Genomic DNA, 22,129 nt, shown 5'->3' on the forward strand with positions numbered 1-22,129 from the left:
GTTGACCCCTGCTGTGAGTGTTGTGATACATATACCTGAGTTAAGATAAAACAATATTTCCCACAGTTTTTCTTGGATAATAAATAATTATTTGGTGAGTCTCGTGGCCACAAGACCTTCTGGAATGAAGAAATTAACAAAGTTTTTTAGTTGTGGTGGTAAATGCAAGTACCGCTTTACTTACTACGTAGTAGCAGTTGGCTAGGGTGCACTTTAATTACAATCCGAACGGGTCAGCACGCACCGCGTGGGAGTTAAGGCACATGTTTTTTCAATTAAAATGTACCTGCTGTGTACGGAATGCCAGAGCATTGCAGTGATATAACATGCTATCACCTTTGATCATCATTCACTTCAGTCTCATGAATGTCCCAAACTGTTCTATGAAAATTAATGATGACAACATAAACATGATGCAAGTGCAACTTACTACTTATTACTTAAATAAATTGACATGAAATATGCAGTGTCATGGCTGAAATTCATTTCTATGACCCGTGCGTACAACAGGTAACTCAGCTAGTATTTCATAAGTAAAACAAACTTTTTTGCTGATATGGTGTATCAAAATCAGTGGTGGGCACAGTTCAGATAATCCGATAGCAGATAATTATCGAAGCTAATGTTTTTCCTAGCGGATTAGCTTTTCAGATAAGTTTTAAAATCATCATCGGACCAATTACTTTCTGATAAATTTAGTTCTGATAACTTTCTGTCCGATTATATATATTGCTGGTAAAGTGAGCAAAGTTTAACAGTCAAAAATGTTTGTAAACCCTAAAATGAAACATTTTAGTCCATCTGTTGTGTGTGCGTGTTGGTTGTGGCAGACATGGAAATATAGACTGGAATGAACGTGTGTGCCTCAATCTATTAGCGTCGCTCAGGACAGAAAGGCGCCATTACTACGTAAGGGTGGAGATGTGCAGATCATCAATAATAAACTGACCGCTTTTTTTGCACTAGTGTCGCTATTTCTTAACGGGTTTTAATAAATGTAGGCTTGTTTTAAAGCCCTTTGAAAGCTTTTTCCAATGAACCTATGCATGTGTGAGTAAAAAAAAACATTTTATGTAAAATGCAGAAATTTGGGGAAATTATGACAAACTGTGCTGCTTTTCTCTCTCTATTGTCACTATTTGTTGACAGATTTTAATAAAAGTAGGCTTGTTTTAAAGTCCTTTAATTGCTCTTTCTAATGAACCCATACATGCCTGGGTAGAAAAAAAAAAGTTTTTTGTAAAGTGTGAAAATTTTGGGAATTTACTGTTTTTTTTTTTCCTGTCATCATAATTCTCGATGGATTTTTATAAATGAAGCCTTGTAAGTTGTATTCAAGCTGATTAAAAGCTCGGATAAAAAAATCCTTATGTATTAAAATATAAATCTGAAGTATGCCTTGCCATTGTGGTCATTTACCTTACTGCTTTTTCCACTGTAATATTGCTGCTAGTCTTTTAATGACAACAACATATATATATATAATTTTTACTAGCATTTTATTACAAGTAGATATAAAGCCATTCACCATCCGTGGTTCTCAAGACCAGGCACCTAAGTGGCTCTACTCTACTCTTTTCTACTCTCTTATTTTACTCTTCCTTTTTAGATATACCTTTATATACCATTTATATCCCAAAAAACAGTTTTATTTGTTATTATCTATCGTCCACCTGGTCGTTACTGTGAGTTTCTCTGTGAATTTTCAGACCTTTTGTCTGACTTAGTGCTTAGCTCAGATAAGATAATTATAGTGGGCGATTTTAACATCCACACAGATGCTGAGAATGACAGCCTCAACACTGCATTTAATCTATTATTAGACTCTATCGGCTTTGCTCAAAAAGTAAATGAGTCCACCCACCACTTTAATCATATTTTAGATCTGACTTATGGTATGGAAATAGAAGACTTAACAGTATTCCCTGAAAACTCCCTTTTGTCTGATCATTTTTTAATAACATTTACATTTACCCTGATGGACTACCCTGCAGTGGGGAATAAGTTTCATTACACTAGAAGTCTTTCAGAAAGCGCTGTAACTAGGTTTAAGGATATGATTCCTTCTTTATGTTCTCTAATGTCATATACCAACACAGAGCAGAGTAGCTACCTAAACTCTGTAAGGGAGTTAGAGTATCTTGTCAATAGTTTTACATCCTCATTGAAGACAACTTTGGATGCTGTAGCTCCTCTGAAAAAGAGAGCTTTAAATCAGAAGTGTCTGACTCCGTGGTATAACTCACAAACTCGTAGCTTAAAGCAGATAACCCGTAAGTTGGAGAGGAAATGGCGTCTCACTAATTTAGAAGATCTTCACTTAGCCTGGAAAAAAGAGTTTGTTGCTCTATAAGAAAAGCCCTTCGTGAAGCTAGGACATCTTTCTACTCATCACTAATTGAAGAAAATAAGAACAACCCCAGGTTTCTTTTCAGCACTGTAGCCAGGCTGACAAAGAGTCAGAGCTCTATTGAGCTGAGTATTCCATTAACTTTAACTAGTAATGACTTCATGACTTTCTTTGCTAACAAAATTTTGACTATTAGAGAAAAAATTACTCATAACCATCCCAAAGATGTATCGTTATCTTTGGCTGCTTTCAGTGATGCCGGTATTTGGTTAGACTCTTTCTCTCCGATTGTTCTGTCTGAGTTATTTTCATTAGTTACTTCATCCAAAACCATCAACATGCTTATTAGACCCCATTCCTGCCAGGGCTGCTCAAGGAAGTCCTACCATTATTTAATGCTTCAATCTTAAATATGATCAATCTATCTTTGTTAGTGGTTATGTAAACAGGCCTTTAAGGTGGCAGTAATTAAACCATTACTTAAAAAGCCATCACTTGACCCAGCTATCTTAGCTAATTATAGGCCAATCTCCAACCTTCCTTTTCTCTCAAAGATTCTTGAGAGGGTAGTTGTAAAACAGCTAACTGATCACCTGCAGAGGAATGGTCTATTTGAAGAGTTTCAGTCAGGTTTTAGAATTCATCATAGTACAGAAACAGCATTAGTGAAGGTTACAAATGATCTTCTTATGGCTTCGGACAGTGGACTTATCTCTGTGCTTGTTCTGTTGGACCTCAGTGCTGCTTTTGATACTGTTGACCATAAAATTTTATTACAGAGATTAGAGCATGTCATAGGTATTAAAGGCATTGCGCTGCGGTGGTTTGAATCATATTTGTCTAATAGATTACAGTTTGTTCATGTAAATGGGGAATCTTCTTCACAGACTAAGTTAATTATGGAGTTCCACAAGGTTCTGTGCTAGGACCAATTTTATTCACTTTATACATGCTTCCCTTGGGCAGTATTATTAGACGGTATTGCTTAAATTTTCATTGTTACGCAGATGATACCCAGCTTTATCTATCCATGAAGCCAGAGGATACGCACCAATTAGCTAAACTGCGATTGTCTTACAGACATAAAGACATGGATGACCTCTAATTTCCTGCTTTTAAAACTCAGATAAAACTGAAGTTATTGTACTTGGCCCACAAATCTTAGAAGCATGGTGTCTAACAGATCGTTACTCTGGATGGCATTTCCCTGATCTCTAGTAATACTGTGAGAAATCTTGGAGTTATTTTTGATCAGGATATGTCATTCAAAGCGCATATTAAACAAATATGTAGGACTGCCTTTTGCATTTACGCAATATCTCTAAAATCAGAAAGGTCTTGTCTCAGAGTGATGCTGAAAAACTAATTCATGCATTTGTTTCCTCTAGGCTGGACTATTGTAATTCATTATTATCAGGTTGTCCTAAAAGTTCCCTAAAAAGCCTTCAGTTGGTTCAGAATGCTGCAGCTAGAGTACTGACGGGGACTAGCAGGAGAGAGCATATCTCACCCGTGTTGGCCTCCCTTCATTGGCTTCCTGTTAATGCTAGAATAGAATTTAAAATTCTTCTTCTTACTTATAAGGTTTGAATAATCAGGTCCCATCTTATCTTAGGGACCTCGTAGTACCATATTACCCCATTAGAGCGCTTCGCTCTCAGACTGCGCGGCTTACTTGTAGTTCCTAGGGTTTGTAAGAGTAGAATGGGAGGCAGAGCCTTCAGCTTTCAGGCTCCTCTCCTGTGGAACCAGCTCCCAATTCAGATCAGGGAGACAGATACCCTCTCTACTTTTAAGATTAGGCTTAAAACTTTCCTTTTCGCTAAGGCTTATAGTTAGGGCTGGATCGGGTGACCCTGGACCATCCCTTGGTTATGTTGCTTTAGACGTAGACTGTGTTTCATAATTATTGTATGCCTTGCCTTGCAATGTGGAGCGCCTTGGGGCAACTGTTTGTTGTGATTTGGCGCTATACAAGAAAAAAGTTGATTGATTGATTGATATACTACCACCTTACAATTGGAATATATCAGATATACCTTACTGAATTTTCATATCATATTAAACAACATATATATATATATATATATATATATATATATATATATATATATATATATATTATAATATTATATATATATATATATATATATATATATATTTAAACATTTTTGTTTCCGTATTTGTATGCATGTGAATGCAGCTTAATGAAAAGAACTTATGGCGTTGAGTTATAGTCTCAGTATATCGATATTAAATTGTGACATAACGACTTTAAAATAGACACTTGTTTTACATAATTACATTAAGGCTATTGTACAGTTCATTTTAGTATTCGAGAATTTGTTTTTGTAGTTCGTGCAGTTGATGGTGAAGCACTGGCTGCCTTTGTTCCTTTCGTTTCGCTTCTGTTTAACAGGATCAAGGCGCTCTCTCCACCCATAGTAATGGCCACTGTGCGGCACGCCGCTAGTCACGTGACGTCCATTCCAGTCTCTATTTCCATGGTGGCAGACTGGCTGCCTGTCACTTGCTGATGACATCCATTAAGCGCAAAACGTGATTGGCCAGTCAACACAGGGAGCATTGTGGGTAGTGTAGTTCAGGTTCACTTTGGACATTACAGTGTTTCCGTCCCTTGTCCCTTGGAAATCTGCTGCAAAACCCATCACACATCGTGCAAAAAGAATTATTTAAATATGTAAAGGACACTGGATTACTTGATTGCATCTAAACAAATGACTATCGCTGCCAGGAGTTAAGAATTTGTAAAATCTCAGCGATCACTCACCAGCCCAGTAGGTGGCAGTAAATGCACCTTAAGATAGTGCTGTCTGCATTGGATGTGAAAGAGGAAGAAGGAGAAGAAGTGTTATCGTCCGCTCGACACAAAAACAAATGGACTCATTTTACAATTATTTTATTTATTTCTTTGTGGTTGACGGTATCACCAACACTTGGTGGGAGAGAGGAGCTCTCATGGCGCGGCTGTGTAGAGGGACTTTTCTTCATTTATCTTATCTTATCTTATCTTATCTTTCACCGTTAAGACCATTTTGAATAATCTCAGGATGATTATTTTTTAAAATGAATCACACTGAAACTAACAGGTAAGAATTTATATTTACTACGTGTATTTCACTCTGCCAATCAATGCAATAATGGATTTATTTCGGTTGTTTAAGTGGCAGTGTTCAAAGCGTGTGAAAAAAGCAGCAGCTTTTTAGTTCATAAATGGTGGTGTATATAATACCAAGATAAACTGTGACTTCTAATACTATGTTTTAGTGCTTTTGAAAGATGAAGACAGTGTTTGGGGTTTTATTTTTTTATTCATTAATTTTTTGCGCGTTCTTTAATTTTACCCAGCAGGCCCTGCGGCGCTCAAAGTGAAACTGGATTATCAGAAGCTGACAGTGTAATCTGATGTGGCCACATCTGAATCAGTACTAAAAGTTATCAGTTATTTGTAATAAAGATAAATTCTTTAGAAGTTTATCGGTTTATCGTCATAAAAGATAACTTTTCAGTTATGTGATTAATGGTTATTGAAGCTAACTTTTTCCTTAGCTGTGCCCACCACTGATCAAATTAACCAATTTTTAATCAGTTTATACTTATTATATACCCTTAAACTGAAGAATAAGCAAAGATATAACATCATTCACCACTAAAAATATTTAGTATATGTCTCAATCAGGAACTAGAAGTAAATCACTTTAAATACCCTGGATTCAGCTCACATCAGCAACAATCCATGTATGTATGAGCAGACTGCACAAATACTGCTTTGGAAATCTACAATTCTCTTTCAGATACAAATATTTACCTCCCTCCTGCTCCTCTGTATCTCAGAACCTTTGGCATTGAATGTAATATTAATGGCATTTTTATAACATGTTTTAAATAATCCATTGGAGTTATGGAGAGCCATGGGTATTTGCATTTTAATTACATATTTTGATTTTGGTGGGGTTGATTATTTTCATTCTCCAGCAGCAGGTTAATAATGTGAGCTGAGTGCCACAGCACTGTGGACTTGTGTCATTACCTGTGTGAATAATATAATGATGTTCCGTTATCAAATTGTGACATGTTTGGTTGATTGGCACTTCACAGCAGCAGCACAATGTCATGTGCTAAATACGCTCGTCAGTGTTTTAAGAAACGAGGTGGTAACGCATTGAGGGCTTCATCAGCTCACTTCACAGTCGATGATGTCAGCGGCAGAAATGAGGCGTATACAGTGAGGCGCATACCGCATACTGACAGTATTGCGTTCCCTCGTGTTCTTTGTGGTGGCTTCTCAATGATTTGCATCGACTGACTCCCATGCTTGGCCAGTCAGCTTAGATGTAACCCCGTTCTTCACAATCCTGCTCCACTGGGAACCCTGCTTAGCCCACTGTGAACAGCGAAGGGAATTAGTGAGGCTTTTCAAAGGAAGGACGGCAGAGAGATCTGCTGTGCATCGGAAATCATTGCTGCTCTCAGTCCCCAGCAGACAGACGCATTGGTGATTTGTAAACCCGCTGGGTGGGAAAGGACAAAGTTACAGCAATCTGTTCATGGTTTTCTTGCATATACAATTTGACTTTATACTTAGTATCATTTACATTTCTGATTTTTTTGTTACCAAAAAATCAGCTTGTTACAACACCACAAAATGACAGCATGCAAATTTCCAATACGTGACTCACGTCTTCACTTAGAATGCGTGTTTGTCACTTTATTCTGATAGTCGAAGCAGAATTCAAACATAATATGTGTAAAACTGCAAATGATGTGAGAGAAATACTGCAGTGGTGAAATGAAAGTTCAATTATAATGACACCTCAAAACACCTCTGAAAAAAGATTGGTTTTTGTCCTGCAATTTATGCTGAAACGATAGTGTTCTACAAAGAGAGCTGGTTTTCCAAAAAATCAATTTGATAAACACTAAGCAGCAGCAACAGTTTGGTCATTAATTTGCAGAAATGCGTAACCAGTATGATGATGGATTTAGAAATGAGCATTTAACAAATGTAAAGACCATTTTTAATTATTATTCTTTTTCCCTGGCCAGATGAGAAAAAATTGCTTGCTGCTGGCTACAAGTATAGAATTCCATCTAGTTTTTCAGCTCAATATTTTAGCTCCACCTTCCTTCTGGTTATTTAGAGGTAATGATAATGAAATAGACAATTCAGTGCACAGGGAGAAAAAAAAATGTTCCACAGATGTTTTCTGTCTTTTTGCAATATGGTCAAGTCAGATCTGGGAGCATGCACTTAGTGCCATGATTCACTACACTGACCACGCAACGGAATTATCTTAGGTCCTGGATAGCAACTACCCAGGCAACCAACGAGACCAACTCACCACTCAGACCTAGCCATCTATCTGCTACAGTCAGGCGAAATGGGGAGTCCCATTGGTCTTCTTCAGCCACTTTGATCCTCACCACTGAGGCACCTGTGTGCAGGATCATGTCCAGAGAAACGTATCATTCGGTCAAAATATTATAACTAATGTGCTGTCACAACGCAAGGAATACTGTACTTCTGGAAAGTATTCACATTCCACATTTTCTTATGTTACAGCCGTATTCCAAAATGGAGCAAATTCATTTTTTTTTTCCCCATCAAAATTCTGCTCACACCTCATAGTGACAACACAAAAAAAGTTATTTATTTATTTATTTATTTTTGCAAAATGATTTAAAAGAAAAACTAATAAATCATGGAATAATAATAATAATAATAATAATAATAATAATAATAATAATAATAATAATAATAATAATAATAATAATAATAATAATATTTTGTTGATGCACCTTTGACATCAATTACAGCTTCAAGTCTTCTTGAATATGATGCCACAAGCTTGGTGCACCTATCTTTGGGCAGTTTTGCCCATTCTTCTTTGCAGCACCTCTCAAGCTCCATCAGGTTGGATGGGGAGCGCCGGTGCACAAACATTTTCAGATCTCTCCAGAGATGTTCAATCGGATTCAGGTCTGGACTCTGGCTGGGCCACTCAAGGACATTCACAGAGTTGTCCTGAAGTCACTCCTATGATATTGTGGCTGTATGCTTAGCGTCATTGTCCTGCTGAAACATGAACCGTCGCTCCAGTCTGACGTCAAGAGCACTCTGGAGCAGATTTTCCATCCAGGATGTCTCTGTACTTTGCTGGATTAATCTTTCCCTCAATCATGACTTGTCTCACCAAAAATGATGCCTGCCATTCACACCAATGTGTTCAATCTTTATTTCATGAGACCAGAGAATTTTGTTTCTCATGGCTGGGGGCTTCTTCAGGTGCCTTTTGGCAAACTCCAGGCGGGCTCCCATGTGACTGTTACTAAGAAGTGACTTCCGTCTGACCACTCTACCATACAGGCCTGATTGGTGGATTGCTGCAGAGATGTTTGTCCATCTGAGAGGTTCTCTTCTCTCCACAGAGGAATGCTGGAGCTCTGACAGAGTGACCATCGGGTTCTTGGTCACCTCCCTGATCAAGACTCTTCTTCCCCGATCGCTCAGTGTAGAGAGGCAGGCAGCTCTAAGAAGAGTCCTGGTGGATCTGAACCTCTTCCATTTACCTATGATGAAGGCTACTTTGCTCACTCAGACCTTCAAAGCAGCAGAAATGTTTCTGTACCCTTCCCCAGATTTGTGCCTTGAGACAGTCCTTTCTCAGAGGACTACAGACAATTCCTTTGACTTCATGCTTGGTTTGTGCTCTGACATGCACTGTCAACTATGGGACCTTATATGTAGACAGGTGTGTGTCTCTCCAAATCATGTCAAATCAACTGAATTTACCCCAGGTGGACTTCAGTTAAGCTGTAGAAACATCTCAAGGATGATCAGTGGAAACAAGACGCACCTGAGCTCAATTTTGAGTTTTGTGGCAAAGGCTGTGAAACCTTATGTACATGTGATTTCTTAGTTTTATTTTTAATAAATCTGCAAAAATCTCATAAAAACCTTTTTTCTCCACATTGTCATTATGGGGTATTGTGTGTAACATTGTAACATAACAAAATGTGGAAAAAGTACAGTGCTGTGAATAGTTTCTGGATGCACTATATGTCGAGGTACATCATAGAAAAACTGTGTTGAGGTGTGTCTGGGTATGATTGTCTGTCTATGATTGTCATAGTGTTTTCTTCTATCCACAAGGCATGTTTGTTGACTCTCCTAATTTGTCAGCAGTCATCTTTCTCTCTGTGACCTCAGCTTAAGCCAGGAAGCACCAGGACTGCGATGACTTAAACCTACAATATGTTCTGCAATAATATAAGCATCACCAAACACTTGTGTCCAGTGACCTCCTGACTCCATAAGCTTTTCCCAGGCATCTCTCAAACTCAAAGGCTGAGGACCCAGAGACCTGAATGTCACTTCCAAGATTAGTAAATGGCTCTATAAATAACTGGCAACCTCTGATGGCTGGGTCCAGGAAGTCATTGAAAGCCTGTGTCTTGATCCAGGACAATCGAAACCCAGACAGCGCAATTCTTTACTTCACTTCTTAGGTGCTGCAATCAGTGTAACAAAGATCACAGCTTCATCTGTGGTTAGTAAACTTTTCCTCACTAACAAAGGCACCAAAGTTGGTTGTTTACAGAGGCCTATCCAACAACCAGTTCATGCAATCATTGAACAGTGTATGAGCCAAAGTACATCCCTGAAGAACACCAGCATTCACTGGGGAAAGGTCAGAAATTCTGCACCTGCTCCACACAGCGCTCTCAGTACCTATTAATACCTATCAACTTCTCTGCAATGTTGTACATGCAATACGATATAAATCTAAAATTCTAAACCCTTTTGTTTCAGTCTCTTTGTTCTTTTCATTTGTCTGTTGATAAATATTCAACTATTCCCCTATGTCTGTTCCCCCTGCTGTCTAGTTCAGTTTGAAACATCTAAAATCTAACCTTTCCATCTTTGGCCATGAGACAAACTCTAAATGTCAGCGATGGCTCTCTGAGCCGTGTGCCAATCAGGGGTACTTTTGATGTACCGCTTACCTCTCGTCTTCATTTGGTGTGATTGCAGATGGAGAGTCTTTTGCTGTTATTGTCTGAGGGGATGTGGTCTGTGGAAAGGGAAAAGGCAGGGCCAGATGAGACCCCATCTGGACAGACCTACATCCTGCCAACTCTCACACCAGTGGCCTGGGACGTTCCCCACTCATCAGCAGTCATCAAAGGGGATCTGCCCACCAGCACACCCTGAATAGGCTGCCAGCCCATCTCATTACTGACAAAAAAAGGCAAACACAGGGATCTCCTCAATCATTCAGCCACCCACAGGCTCCACAGACACCATCTCTTTCTCAGTGTAAGTGTAAGTGCACAGCCCAATCTCATGTTTTTTTGTGCTTCTGTCAAAAAATGACACATGTTTTCATGACATGTTTTTAAAATTTTACTATAACCAATATCTAACCCTGTTCCTTCCCCTAACCATAACCTAACCTTGTTCCTTCCCCTAACAGTAACCCCCACAGACTCCCCCGCGTCACCCCACATTTTGTGCTTCCGTTATGAACTGAAATCATGCTCCTGTCACAAAAAGTACCGCATTTTTGTGACAATAAGCGAACCACAGATTAATTTACTTTTTGTGATGGCAATTGTGAAATTGTGTGAGATTGGGTTGTTTGCTCTTCAAACTTTATATACATACATACATACATACATATATATCTACAGTGAGGAAAATAAGTATTTCAACACCTGCCAATCAGCTGAAATTCTGGCCCTCAAAGGCCTGTTAGTCTGCCTCTAAAAAGTCCACCTCCACTCCACTTATTATTCCAAATCAGAAGCACCTATTTGAGGTCGTTAGCTGCATAAAGACACCTGTCCACCCCACACAATCAGTAAGACTCCAACTACTAACATGGCTAAGACCAAAGAGCTATCCAAAAACACCAGAGACAAAATTGTAGACCTCCACAAGGCTGGAAAGGGCTGTGGGGCAATTGCCAAGCAGCTTGGTGAAAAAAGATCAACTGTTCGAGCAATTATTAGAAAATGGAAGAAGTGTTATGGATTTGATCCCAAAAACCTGGGTTAGACTCCAATGCAGGGAGACTGAATGGAAAAAGAAAACCAGATTTATTGTACAAGAACAAGTGCAGTGGAAATGGTGAGTTCAGTCTTGGAGGTTAGCTGAGTGGAGACCTGGCCCGCGTTGCGGTGGGAACCGGTGGTCGCAGCCCAAGTGGATCTGGTGTGCTGGTGGAGTTCCAAGGTGTAGAATGGTGCGAGGTCCGTGGTCCAGGTGGCCCCAGTGGAGCTGATGGAGAGTGGTGTCACTACAGAGATGGAGAAACGGTATGAGAGTGGTAGTGTACAGTTGCTAAAAACCAAACTGAACAGATGACTAGAGACATGCAGTTCGCAAAACAGTGAGTCAAGAAACTCTGCGACAGAACGCAGACAGAAAGGCTCTATACAGAAATAGAGAGGCCAGGTACCAGGTTGTGAACACTGAGTTTCTGGCGCCGATGAACTGTTGGACCAGGGTTTTTATGGAGGCAGGTTGATTGTAGACAGGTGTGCTCATCAGCTCCACAAGGAATGCCACCTGGAAGAGAGAGAGAGAGAGAGAGAGAGAGAGCAGAGGAGCAGAAACCAGGGCGACACACAACAAGAAGCGAAACATGACTGTCAAACTCCCTCAGACTGGGGCTCCATGCAAGATCCCACCTCGTGGCGTATCAATGATCCTAAGAAAGGTGAGGAATCAGCCCAGAACTGCACTGTTTCCAAGGTTACTGTGGGTAATACACTAAGACGTCATGGGTTAAAATCATGCATGGCACAGAAGGTTCCCCTGCTTAAATCAGCACACGTCCAAGCCCGTCTTAAGTTTGCCCATGACCATTTGGATGATCCAGAGGAGTCATGGGAGAAATTATGTGGTCAGATGAGATCAAAATAAAACTTTTTGGTCTTAATTTCACTCGCCATGTTTGGAGGAAGAAGAATGCCGAGTACCATCCCAAAAACACTGTCCCTACTGTGAAGCATGGGGGTGGAAGCATCATGCTTTGGGGTGTTTTTCTGCACATGGGACAGGACGACTGCACTGTATTAAGGAGAGGATGACCGGGTCCATGGATTGCAAGATTTTGGGGAACAACCTCCTTCCCTCAGTTAGACCATTGAAGATGGGTCGTGGATGGGTCTGCCAACTTGACAATGACCCAAAGCACACAACCAGGATAACCAAGGAGTGGCTCCATACGAAGCATATCAAGGTTCTGGAGTGGCCTAGCCAGTCTCCAGACCTAAACCCAATAGAAAATCTTTGGAGGGAGCTCAAACTCCATGTTTCTCAGTGACAGCCCAGTAACCTGGCTGATCTAGAGAAGATCTGTGTGGAGGAATGGGCCAAAATCCCTGCTGCAGTGTGTGCAAACCTGGTGAAAAACTAAAGGAAACGTTTGACCTCTGTAATTGCAAACAAAGGCTACTGTACCAAATATTAACATTGATTTTCACAGGTGTTGAAATACTTATTTGCAGCAGTAACATACAAATAAATTATTAAAAAAGTCATACACTGTGATTTCCGGATTTTTTTTTTTTTTTTTTAGATTATGTCTCTCACAGTGGACATGCACCTAAGATGAAAATTTCAGACCCCTCCATGATTTCTAAGTGGGAGAACTTGCAAAATCGCAGGGTGTTCAAATACTTATTTTCCTCACTGTATATTATTATAGCCAAGTAGCATGTGTATGGCTTTGATCATGCAGCAATCGGGAAGAGCTGACATTTGCCATTTGGTATGCTTATATATTTTGGATCAAGGATGAAAGCTGGAAAAGCAGAAAGTTGACTGGACTAATATTTTTGGAGAAATGAACAATTTCAGCTAATGCCTCTGTTTGTGCCTGTGTAAAAATTAAAAGCACCTGCTTGCAGCAGAATGCAGAATAAATAAAAAGCTCTGTGTGCGCTTGACTGGGGACAGCTGACATTTGCCGTGTGGTATGCTTAAGTATTTTGTGTTAAGGATGAACAGCACAAAACAGAACGTTGACAGGACTAATATTTTTGGAAAAACTAGAGCTATTAGCTAATGTTGCTAATTATATTCTGGATTAACACACCATTTCAGCAGTGGACAGTAAATTATCTTGATAAAATTACTAACATATCCCATATATAACATGCATTCCATAATACAATTGTTTGAACCCACCTTCAAAACTCATGGCCTTTCCGTTTGGTCTCTTGAACATACAGCATATGTACCTTTGATAGAATGAGTGTCACCCATTCCAGCTTGAAAATACTGTGGCATTCAACCATGGACAAAAATATGATGGCCATTAAAGAAGTCTAAAACATAATCAGTAACTTATCTATGTTCCATCTATTTAATTCATGTTCAATTCCATTTCACTTGAAATGTTCATGTTTCCATCCCCTGATTTGTCTCAAGAAAACATTGAAATAAAACATGATTTTGTATTTAAAATATTTACATTTACTTTTTGGGGCTCTGAAAGGGAAATGACTCTTTATACAAATGGTCATAATTCCATTAGTGATTACATAATGTCCCTGGATAATAATTTCACCAAAATATCAGATAATATGTCCAAATGTTAGAAGAAACTGTCGAAAACCATTGACCAGACGGAAGGCATTAATGCTATGGAAGCGGCCGAGTGTGAAGGAGCTAACGGCAGCACTTATCCCAAAATGCTCCACGCAGTGGACCACACAGCTGATAACGACACTAAGGTTATCGACGCTAAAGTGAACACAGTACTCGCAGCTATAAAGGACCAAACAACTGAAATACAGGCATTGGGGGCTCGTGTCGGCGAGGCAGTAAGTTGGATTGCTAGTGTGCAGACCACAATGGAGTTTCTACAAGCTAAAGTGACAAAACTTGAGAAACAAGTAAGTGCAACACACTGATGATTTGGATAACTGTGGGCATAGTTGTAATGCTTGTGTGGTGGGACTGGGTCAAGGTACAGAAGGAATGGATACCATGAGTTTTGTGGAAAAAAGATACCTGAGTATATCAAAATGACAACGAAAATAGGATGGATTAACCTGGATCGTGCACACCACTCCTTAGCACCAAGACCTGGTGCTAATCAACAACCCAGGCCAATGATTGTAAAGTTTCACAACTTCAGAGACAAGCAACACATTATGAATACGCCCCTGACCTTGGTATAGCTCCGGATCAACCTACACGCATTGGACCAAAGATTTCTTTTTTCAGTGACTACCTGGCAGCACTGGTAAGGAAATGCAAGGCCTTTCAGGAGGTGAAGCAGTGGTTGAAGAGGATGAATAGTGATTATGCACTGACATATTGTGCCATACTCAGGATGATGGTTAATGGGACAAAGAAGAGGTTTGACACACCAGAGAGAGCAGCCGTATTCACTTGTGTAAATTGTCTCTGTGTGGCTCAACACAAATGTGGGCAGATGGCTCTTTTCCTTTCTATTCATAATTGCTGAACTAACATTTATTGTCATGCAAGTTTTGATTAATTTGCCATGTGGATTATTGTTACGTTGCCATTCGTGAGGTGAAACCCATTTCTTTTAAATATATATGGTTAGGTGTGACTATAGCGCTGGGGCTAGTGGTTGGTCATTTGCTGAGAGCAAAAAAAAAAAAAAAAAAAAGATGTCCGACATGTTTAGTAGGGAATTTCCCACATTTATTTTATGTGTATTTTGTCTTGGTTCTTTTGTTCATGCACAGCTCTGTCTGTGTGGAGAAGTCTTTTACCCCTCCAACAAAGAGTAGACTTCCTATTCAGCATCTAGGTGTTAGACTATAATTGACTATTTTTTCGTGCCTAAAAATCAGATGTATTCACTGATGTCCCATACATAGCATAGGGAATATAATCATATCTGACCATGCTAGTGTGGTTATGGATATAAAAGTTAAAGTCCCATCATATCATCCTAAAATATAATACTTTTTTTGTTATTTTTCCATTAAATTTAAGTATTTTTGTATCTGTTAATTCACAATCAACATATATTCCCTCACTTTTATGGGAAACTTGTAAAGCCTATGCGAGAGCATTGGTCATATCATATCCTGTCACTAAAAGGTGTCAAAATATAGAAAAACAAAAAGCTCCTGAGGATAAATTGTCAGTTAAAGAAAATGCTTATATTAATTCTCCATCACCTACTTTATTGGAAAGAAATATCCACTCTTACATCAACTATAAATTGTTACTTGACTAAAGAGGAAGAGAAAATGATTAGATATTCCAAACAGAGGTTTTATGAACACGAAGATAAACCAGGGAAAAGTATTGCATATCTTGCAAAAAAAAAAAAAAAAGTCTGTATCATCAATTGTTAATGATGAGGGTAACAGAGTTGTGCATAAATAAGTTGCTAAATGACTGTTTTAACACATATTACACAAATCTATATGTTTCAAAGCAGGCAGATGATGCATCCCAGTTAATGGATGATTTTTTTTTTTTACCCAGTTAAATCTCCAAGCAATATCAGAAGAACAAAAGTTTTTACTTGATGGCCCATTTTCAAGATGTGAAGTAATTGATGGTATTAATAGTCTTCAAAGAGAGACAGCACCTGGACCTGATGGGTTTTATTCTGAATTTTATAAGGCGTTTAAAGATCTTCTTGTGCATCCATTACTTCAAAGGTTTAACCATTTGTTTTCGATGTCAGGATTACCACAGACGCTTAAGGAGGCCAACATATCACTTAAATTAAAAAAGGGAAGCGTTCTGAATCATGTTCCACCTATCAACCAATTTCTGTCTTAAATGTAGATCGAAAATTGCTTCCTAAAATTTTATCTTCTCCTCTAGAGTTGCTTCAGCCCATCTTGATTAAAGATCAGACTGGTTTTATAAAGTGCAGATGCTCAGCTAATGATGACATCTCTTTAATGCTATTCAAGCCTGTGAACAGAAATCTACAGATGGTCTTGTGCTTTCTCTGGACCCTGAGAAAGCATTTGGTCAGATTGAGTGGTGTTACATATTACAAATATTTGGGTTTGGTAACAATTTTGTAAAATGGATTAGAGGTTTATACTATAAAATAACCCTCAACTTCCAGTGATAACAAATGGGCTAAGATCGTAACTCTTCCCTACATATAGAGGAGCAAGATAGGGTTGTCCCTTGTTATCACTCCTATTTGTGCTGGCTGTTGAGCTGGGTTCATTAGAATGGTGCTCTCCATTTATGATCTGCAGGTTGGCGAAAGATGTCATAAGATAACTTTGTATGCTGATGATGTACTTGTGTTTTTATGTAGCACTGACATATCAGTTCCAGCTCTAATTTGGATGATTAATACATTTAGTAAATTCTCAGGATACAAGATAAGTTGGGATGAATCGGAAGCAATGTCCCTGGACAGTCTTACTTTTATACCTATTACTATTGTCGTGGGTTGCTTTGGCCCCTGCCTTGTCTGGTCCTGTTGTGTGATGTCTGTTTCCCTCCAGGTGGTGCACAAGCAGAGCTGAGAACCCTGTGTCACACCTGCAGTTCATCTGCACCTCACCATCAGCCTGCGTATTTAAACCCTGGTCATTTAGCTCCTCTTCGCCAGAAACTCAGTGTTCCTTACGAGGTGTACCCGGCCTCTCTATATTCCTCAACAGAGCCTGCTATTTTTGGTGTTTCCACACGCCTTCCTGTTTGAGCCTCCATGCTCAGCTTCTGTATTTTTCCTGATTGCTTCCACGCTAATTTTTGGGTGATCAACTTCCACCTATATATATATATATATATATATATATATATATATATATATATATATATATATATATATATATATATATATATATATATAAAATAGCATCTCATCATTGAGTCAGTTGTACAAAGCCAATTTTGTTCCATTATTTGAGAAAATAAAACTGGACAGAGTGATGGCCTGTTTCCTGGTTAGGACGAGTAGCTTTATTACATTCAAATGATTCCTTTATTGTTTTCTAATAGAGTCCTAAAAGATTTCAATAATTGGCTCAATTCTTTCATATGGAGTAAACGTAGACCAAAATAAAAAAAAAATGGTAGCATTACAGTTGCCAGGTTTTAAAGATGGTTTAGCTTTACCTAATATCAAAATATACCAGCTGTGTACCCACTTGATGTTTATATCAGAGTGGGCAAAGGACAAGACATGCTCTACCTGGCTAGATATTGAATTGACTTTATCATAAGACAGTCTACAAGATTTATTATTCTTTAAAGATTTTAAGAAAATAATTAATTGTACTAACCCAGTATTGATAAATACCCTGAAGGCATGGTGATCGGTTTGTCATCTCAAAGGGAGGCTCAAACTAACTTCCACATATACTACATCAGTAATCCTGATTTTTTATTTATTTCTTTATTTATTTGCCAGGGATCTTGGACCTTTTTTTTTTTTTTTACCAGCAATGGCATAGTAAAGGTATAATTAAACTTGGAGATTTATTTTTAGATAATAGTTTAATGTCATCTGAACAATTGACAAAGAAATACCAACTCTCAAAACAAGACATTTACTGTTTTTTTTTTACAAATAAGATATATTTTACAAAGACCACAACTCTTATCAAACCATCCTGGAATTTCTACTGTGGAGAAAATATTGTTTCAGTATTCAGGGAAGGTGTCTTTTAGTTTGCTCTGTGATTTAATCCTGGGCCTGTCTTATATTGACACACAGGGGGTTAAAAAGTTTATGGGAGGGAAACTGTCTGTGAGTATTGGTGAGAAAATGTGGGATGATGTTTGGAGTTATGCTAAAAAGATATTCATCTGTACTTGAATTAGAGCAATACAGCTCCCAATTACAGACATCTCTTGACCAATCACTTCCCCTTTGTCCACTTCCCCTCGCTCCACATACAATAAGTAGTGGTTCAGGCTCTGCCGTTAAATTGTTCCTGAATTGGAGGTGGAGGTGTTCCCTCCAAGTGGATAAGAACTGTGAGTGCTGACTGCTTACTGGGTGTCCACACACCCACCATTAACCTGTTTTTGTTCCTGCCAGCAGTACCGGATCTGACAGCTGAAGCAGAGGCCACCTGGGGACTCGGGACTTGGCGGCTTCAGTGTACTGCAGGTCTTTGTTGGCGGCGGAACCTTGTGGGCCTCGGCTCTTCTCTGGATAGGCGTCTCCCTCCCTCGGGCCTGCCCACACGTCACCTATTGTATTTTGTAATCGACTGTCTAAAAGCAGTATTCGACCTGTTGTGCACATTTGCCACAATAAATTGTATTTATTGGATTATCTATTGACCGTTCATTTGCGCCCCCTGTTGTGGGTCTGTGCATTACACTTTCCCCAACAAACCTAACCCTACTCATTCCCACAACTCTAGTTTCACCCAGAACCCTCAAGAGAATAGACCAGATGCGAGCCTGCTTACTTTGTTGGAAGTGCGATTGAATAGAAATGATTTCCAGTTCCACTCAAAATTTTATCTACTGATACATGGCACGCCGATTGGATAATAGTAGTGCTGTTGTGTGGGCCGCTGAAGGGGAGGTACTGCTGGCCCAACACCAGAGGGCGCCCTGCCTGAAGGTGGGCTTCACAATAGGGGGTGGTACTATTTTGCAAAATTAAAGATTGTGGTGTATTACCCCCTTAAAAATATGGGGACAGATCTTCTGAACATGAAAGTATTAAGTTGTGACAAATTTATCCAACCTAACCCCCATGTACATACCTTGTGAATGTGAGTACCCTCAAAAAATGCCAAAAATATGATTTTTATCCTTTTTGCGGATATATTCAGTACAGAAAACTGTTGAAAAGTGTGGTTATAACTTTAAATATAAGTTGTATGCACAGATTCATTTTCATTTTCAGCACAATTTGCAGAATTGAAACCCAGGCATAAACAGTAATAATAGTTTATCAATAATATCATTTCCCTATTTCAGATCTTGAACATTTCAACTTGTCGCAAGTGAAAAAATGGCTTCTAGTAGTAGTAGTAGTACACCCTTTACAAGATCACAGGCCAAAAAGACACTTTGTGGTGTGGACTACATAGAGAAGGCAGAGTTTCCAAGTGGAATGCTTCCAACAGGCAAGGACATCATACAGAACATGCTGTATCTTTTGCGGTCAAAGCGGGCCGGCCAGGCCCAACGATCAAGGGATGCAGCAGCTCAGCTGCTTGCTGAACTGGTCCAGGAACACTGGCTGTTTTGCAACCTGTACACCATCCACACCAGGCACATAAAGAAGCACATTTTGAAGCTGTATGGTGACTTTCTGACTCTGGTTCAGACACGAAAACAGCGACAAAATGATAGTTTCTCCAAAAGAGCAGAGACATTCAACAGTCGAACACTGGAGGTGTTTGACATCTTCTGTCAGGACCCTGTAATACGCAGGAAACTGGAGCTGAAGCATGGTGTAAAGATGAGTGACATGGAGTGGAACTTTCTCAGTGATCAGAGAGCTGAAAGGAAAATGTACTGTGAAGACTTTGTTGACCGCAAATGGATGAAGACAATGGAGCGCAGGCAAAAGGAGATGCAAGCCATTGATCAAATGAGACAAGAAGCTGAAAAAGAAAAGGAGCTGAGCCAGCCAGTTGCCTATTTTGAGGACAGTGACCAGTCAGAGGAAGGTGACCACAGTATGGACACAGATGCGGCCTTCTCATCCTGTGATGAATGCTCCAGTGCAGCTGAGACAGGAGACTCAGAGTCAGACAAAGAAGCGCAGGTTGTCTTCCACAGTCACTGTCACTCAACCAGGAGACGAACTGCCTCTAAAATACCAGCACGTCCGTGAGAGCATAAGAAAAGTTAGGCCAGAGTTTTATGAGACTATTGATAAACTGAAGAGCTGTTATCACATGTCCGAAGCCCAGGCTGAAGCATCTGTCATAACGGTCGGTAACCGGATGTTTGGACGAAACTGGAAGCCACATGATGAGCCAGAAGTAATTGATCTAGACACTCTGCCAGAATCCAAGAGTATCAGGGAAGCCTGCAAGAGCATCGAAGTTCTGGTACTAGATGAGATTGTCAAGGAGATCATGAACTCTGATGAACAAGTTGTGGTGACCTACTCTGATGATGGCTCAAAAAAACAGGGTGCTGGGTCATTTTCTGTGCAGGGAATCATGATCAATGGAACATACAGGGCACTACCCACCATGAGCATTGCTTCGGAGTCCAGGAAAAACTTAACAGCTCTCAAATTGGCAGTCCTTGAGATTCTGGAGGCAGCAAGTGGTGTCCCATCCAAAAGTCTGTTCGAGAAAATTGACTTTGTGATAACAGATCAGACAGCACACAATATCCATGTGGACGAGCTGGTAGCAGAGAGTCTAGAATCCAAGCACATCCCAGACCACCTTTTCTGCAATGTACATCCAACTCTGATGTTCAACCGGGTCATCACCAAGCAGTGGGCTGAAATAGAGAACACACTGGGTAGAGACAAGATCTACTCGAACTTCCTTGTCAATGCAACAACAACAGCAACTAGTGTCACTGAACAAGCTCTTGACTGCATGACACGACTTGTCAATCACAACATTGACCTCTTTCGTCTCATGAAGGACCACAAGAAGCTGCCCATGAACACATATGCAGTGAATCTGAAACTGTACCTCAAAAACATTACCTCAAATGCAGATGTGACTTTGGATGACTTTAGTAAAGCCATGGATACAATTCTGGCTGACCGAGACTAGCTGTGGGCTGTGGGACTTCAAATTTCCATGGACTCACCCTTAAATGTTGATTATTATTTGAACCAAAGCATTGCTGTATTAGTATTTTTTGTGTTATTAAAGAAAATGTTACTAAAAAAATTTCATGTTGATTTACAGGCCCTTATATTATTGCCGGACAGCATTTTTGATTGAAAAATGTAAAATTTGGCGGTTTGTGATTTCAGGGGGTATGTACAGGGGGGTTAGAATCAATCATTTGGACAATAGTTTGTATTTTCTGGTTCATAATGACCATCTTCATATTTTAAATGGGGTATTTCACAATATTTGTGCTAACACCAACCCCTATACAATTTACAGCTAAACTTGTCAGCTGTAACGTCTTTGCATCTGAGGTCGTAGTTGTAACATTCTTGCATCTGAGTGTTTGCAGCTTTATCCTTTTGGTATACACACAGCTGGTTGATGAGTTTGTGGACGTAGGGAGGAGTCGGCGTTCCCGCTCCTCTATCCAAAACTCGAGTGTTACATAAGGATCTGCACGTACTCTGATTAACTGAGTTCAGGAGGTGGAGGTTTTTCCACCAGAAGGAACTGTGCTTGAGACTATTTACTGGGTGTTTCACACACCCACATAAATTGTTTGTGCTTCCTGCCAGCAGTACCCGATCCGGCAGCTGGAGGCAGTGGCCACCTGGGAACTCAGGACTTGGTGGCTCCGGTGTGTTGCGGGTCTCCGTTGGCAGACGTCACCTGTTGTTCAGTTGACTGTTACCTAAAGTTGTATCTGTATTCCGTTGTGCACATTTTCACAACATTAAATTGTTACCTTTTTGGCATTTTCATTGTCCGTTCATTTGCGCCCCCTGTTGTGGGTCCGTGTCACTACACTTTCCCAACAGGATTTCTTGGCCATCGTCATGGATCCTGAGGGGCGTCAACCATCGAGTGAACCACCAATGGAAACGCAAGGTGCACAGGCGCCAGCAGGAGGCGTGTTAGGTGAGCTGCAGCAGATCTTAACCGCCTTCACTGCTCGGTTGGATTTAGTAACCGAGCAGAACGCAATAC

General features: G+C 39.8%; 1 protein-coding gene across 1 annotated transcript; it reads left to right on the forward strand.

Annotated features, from left to right (window-relative positions):
• Positions 1-19,335: 19,335 nt before the first annotated feature.
• Positions 19,336-21,076, forward strand: LOC117509000. The gene is made up of 2 exons (XM_034168823.1): positions 19,336-20,033; positions 20,074-21,076. Exons 1-2 carry the CDS (start codon positions 19,336-19,338, stop codon positions 21,074-21,076), a joined length of 1,701 nt encoding a protein of 566 aa, XP_034024714.1.
• The last annotated feature ends 1,053 nt before the right edge of the window (positions 21,077-22,129 follow it).

This window comes from Thalassophryne amazonica, chromosome 4 (assembly GCF_902500255.1).
Source record: "Thalassophryne amazonica chromosome 4, fThaAma1.1, whole genome shotgun sequence".
In the NCBI taxonomy this organism is placed as follows: domain Eukaryota; kingdom Metazoa; phylum Chordata; class Actinopteri; order Batrachoidiformes; family Batrachoididae; genus Thalassophryne; species Thalassophryne amazonica.

Bases quoted from the DNA above. Each gene is read 5' to 3' on its own strand.
- LOC117509000 (XM_034168823.1), top strand. From the start codon at position 19,336: ATGGCTTCTAGTAGTAGTAGTAGTACACCCTTTACAAGATCACAGGCC. The intron at 20,034-20,073 runs ATCCTGTGATGA...GAGACAGGAGAC, and splicing joins GACACAGATGCGGCCTTCTC to TCAGAGTCAGACAAAGAAGC.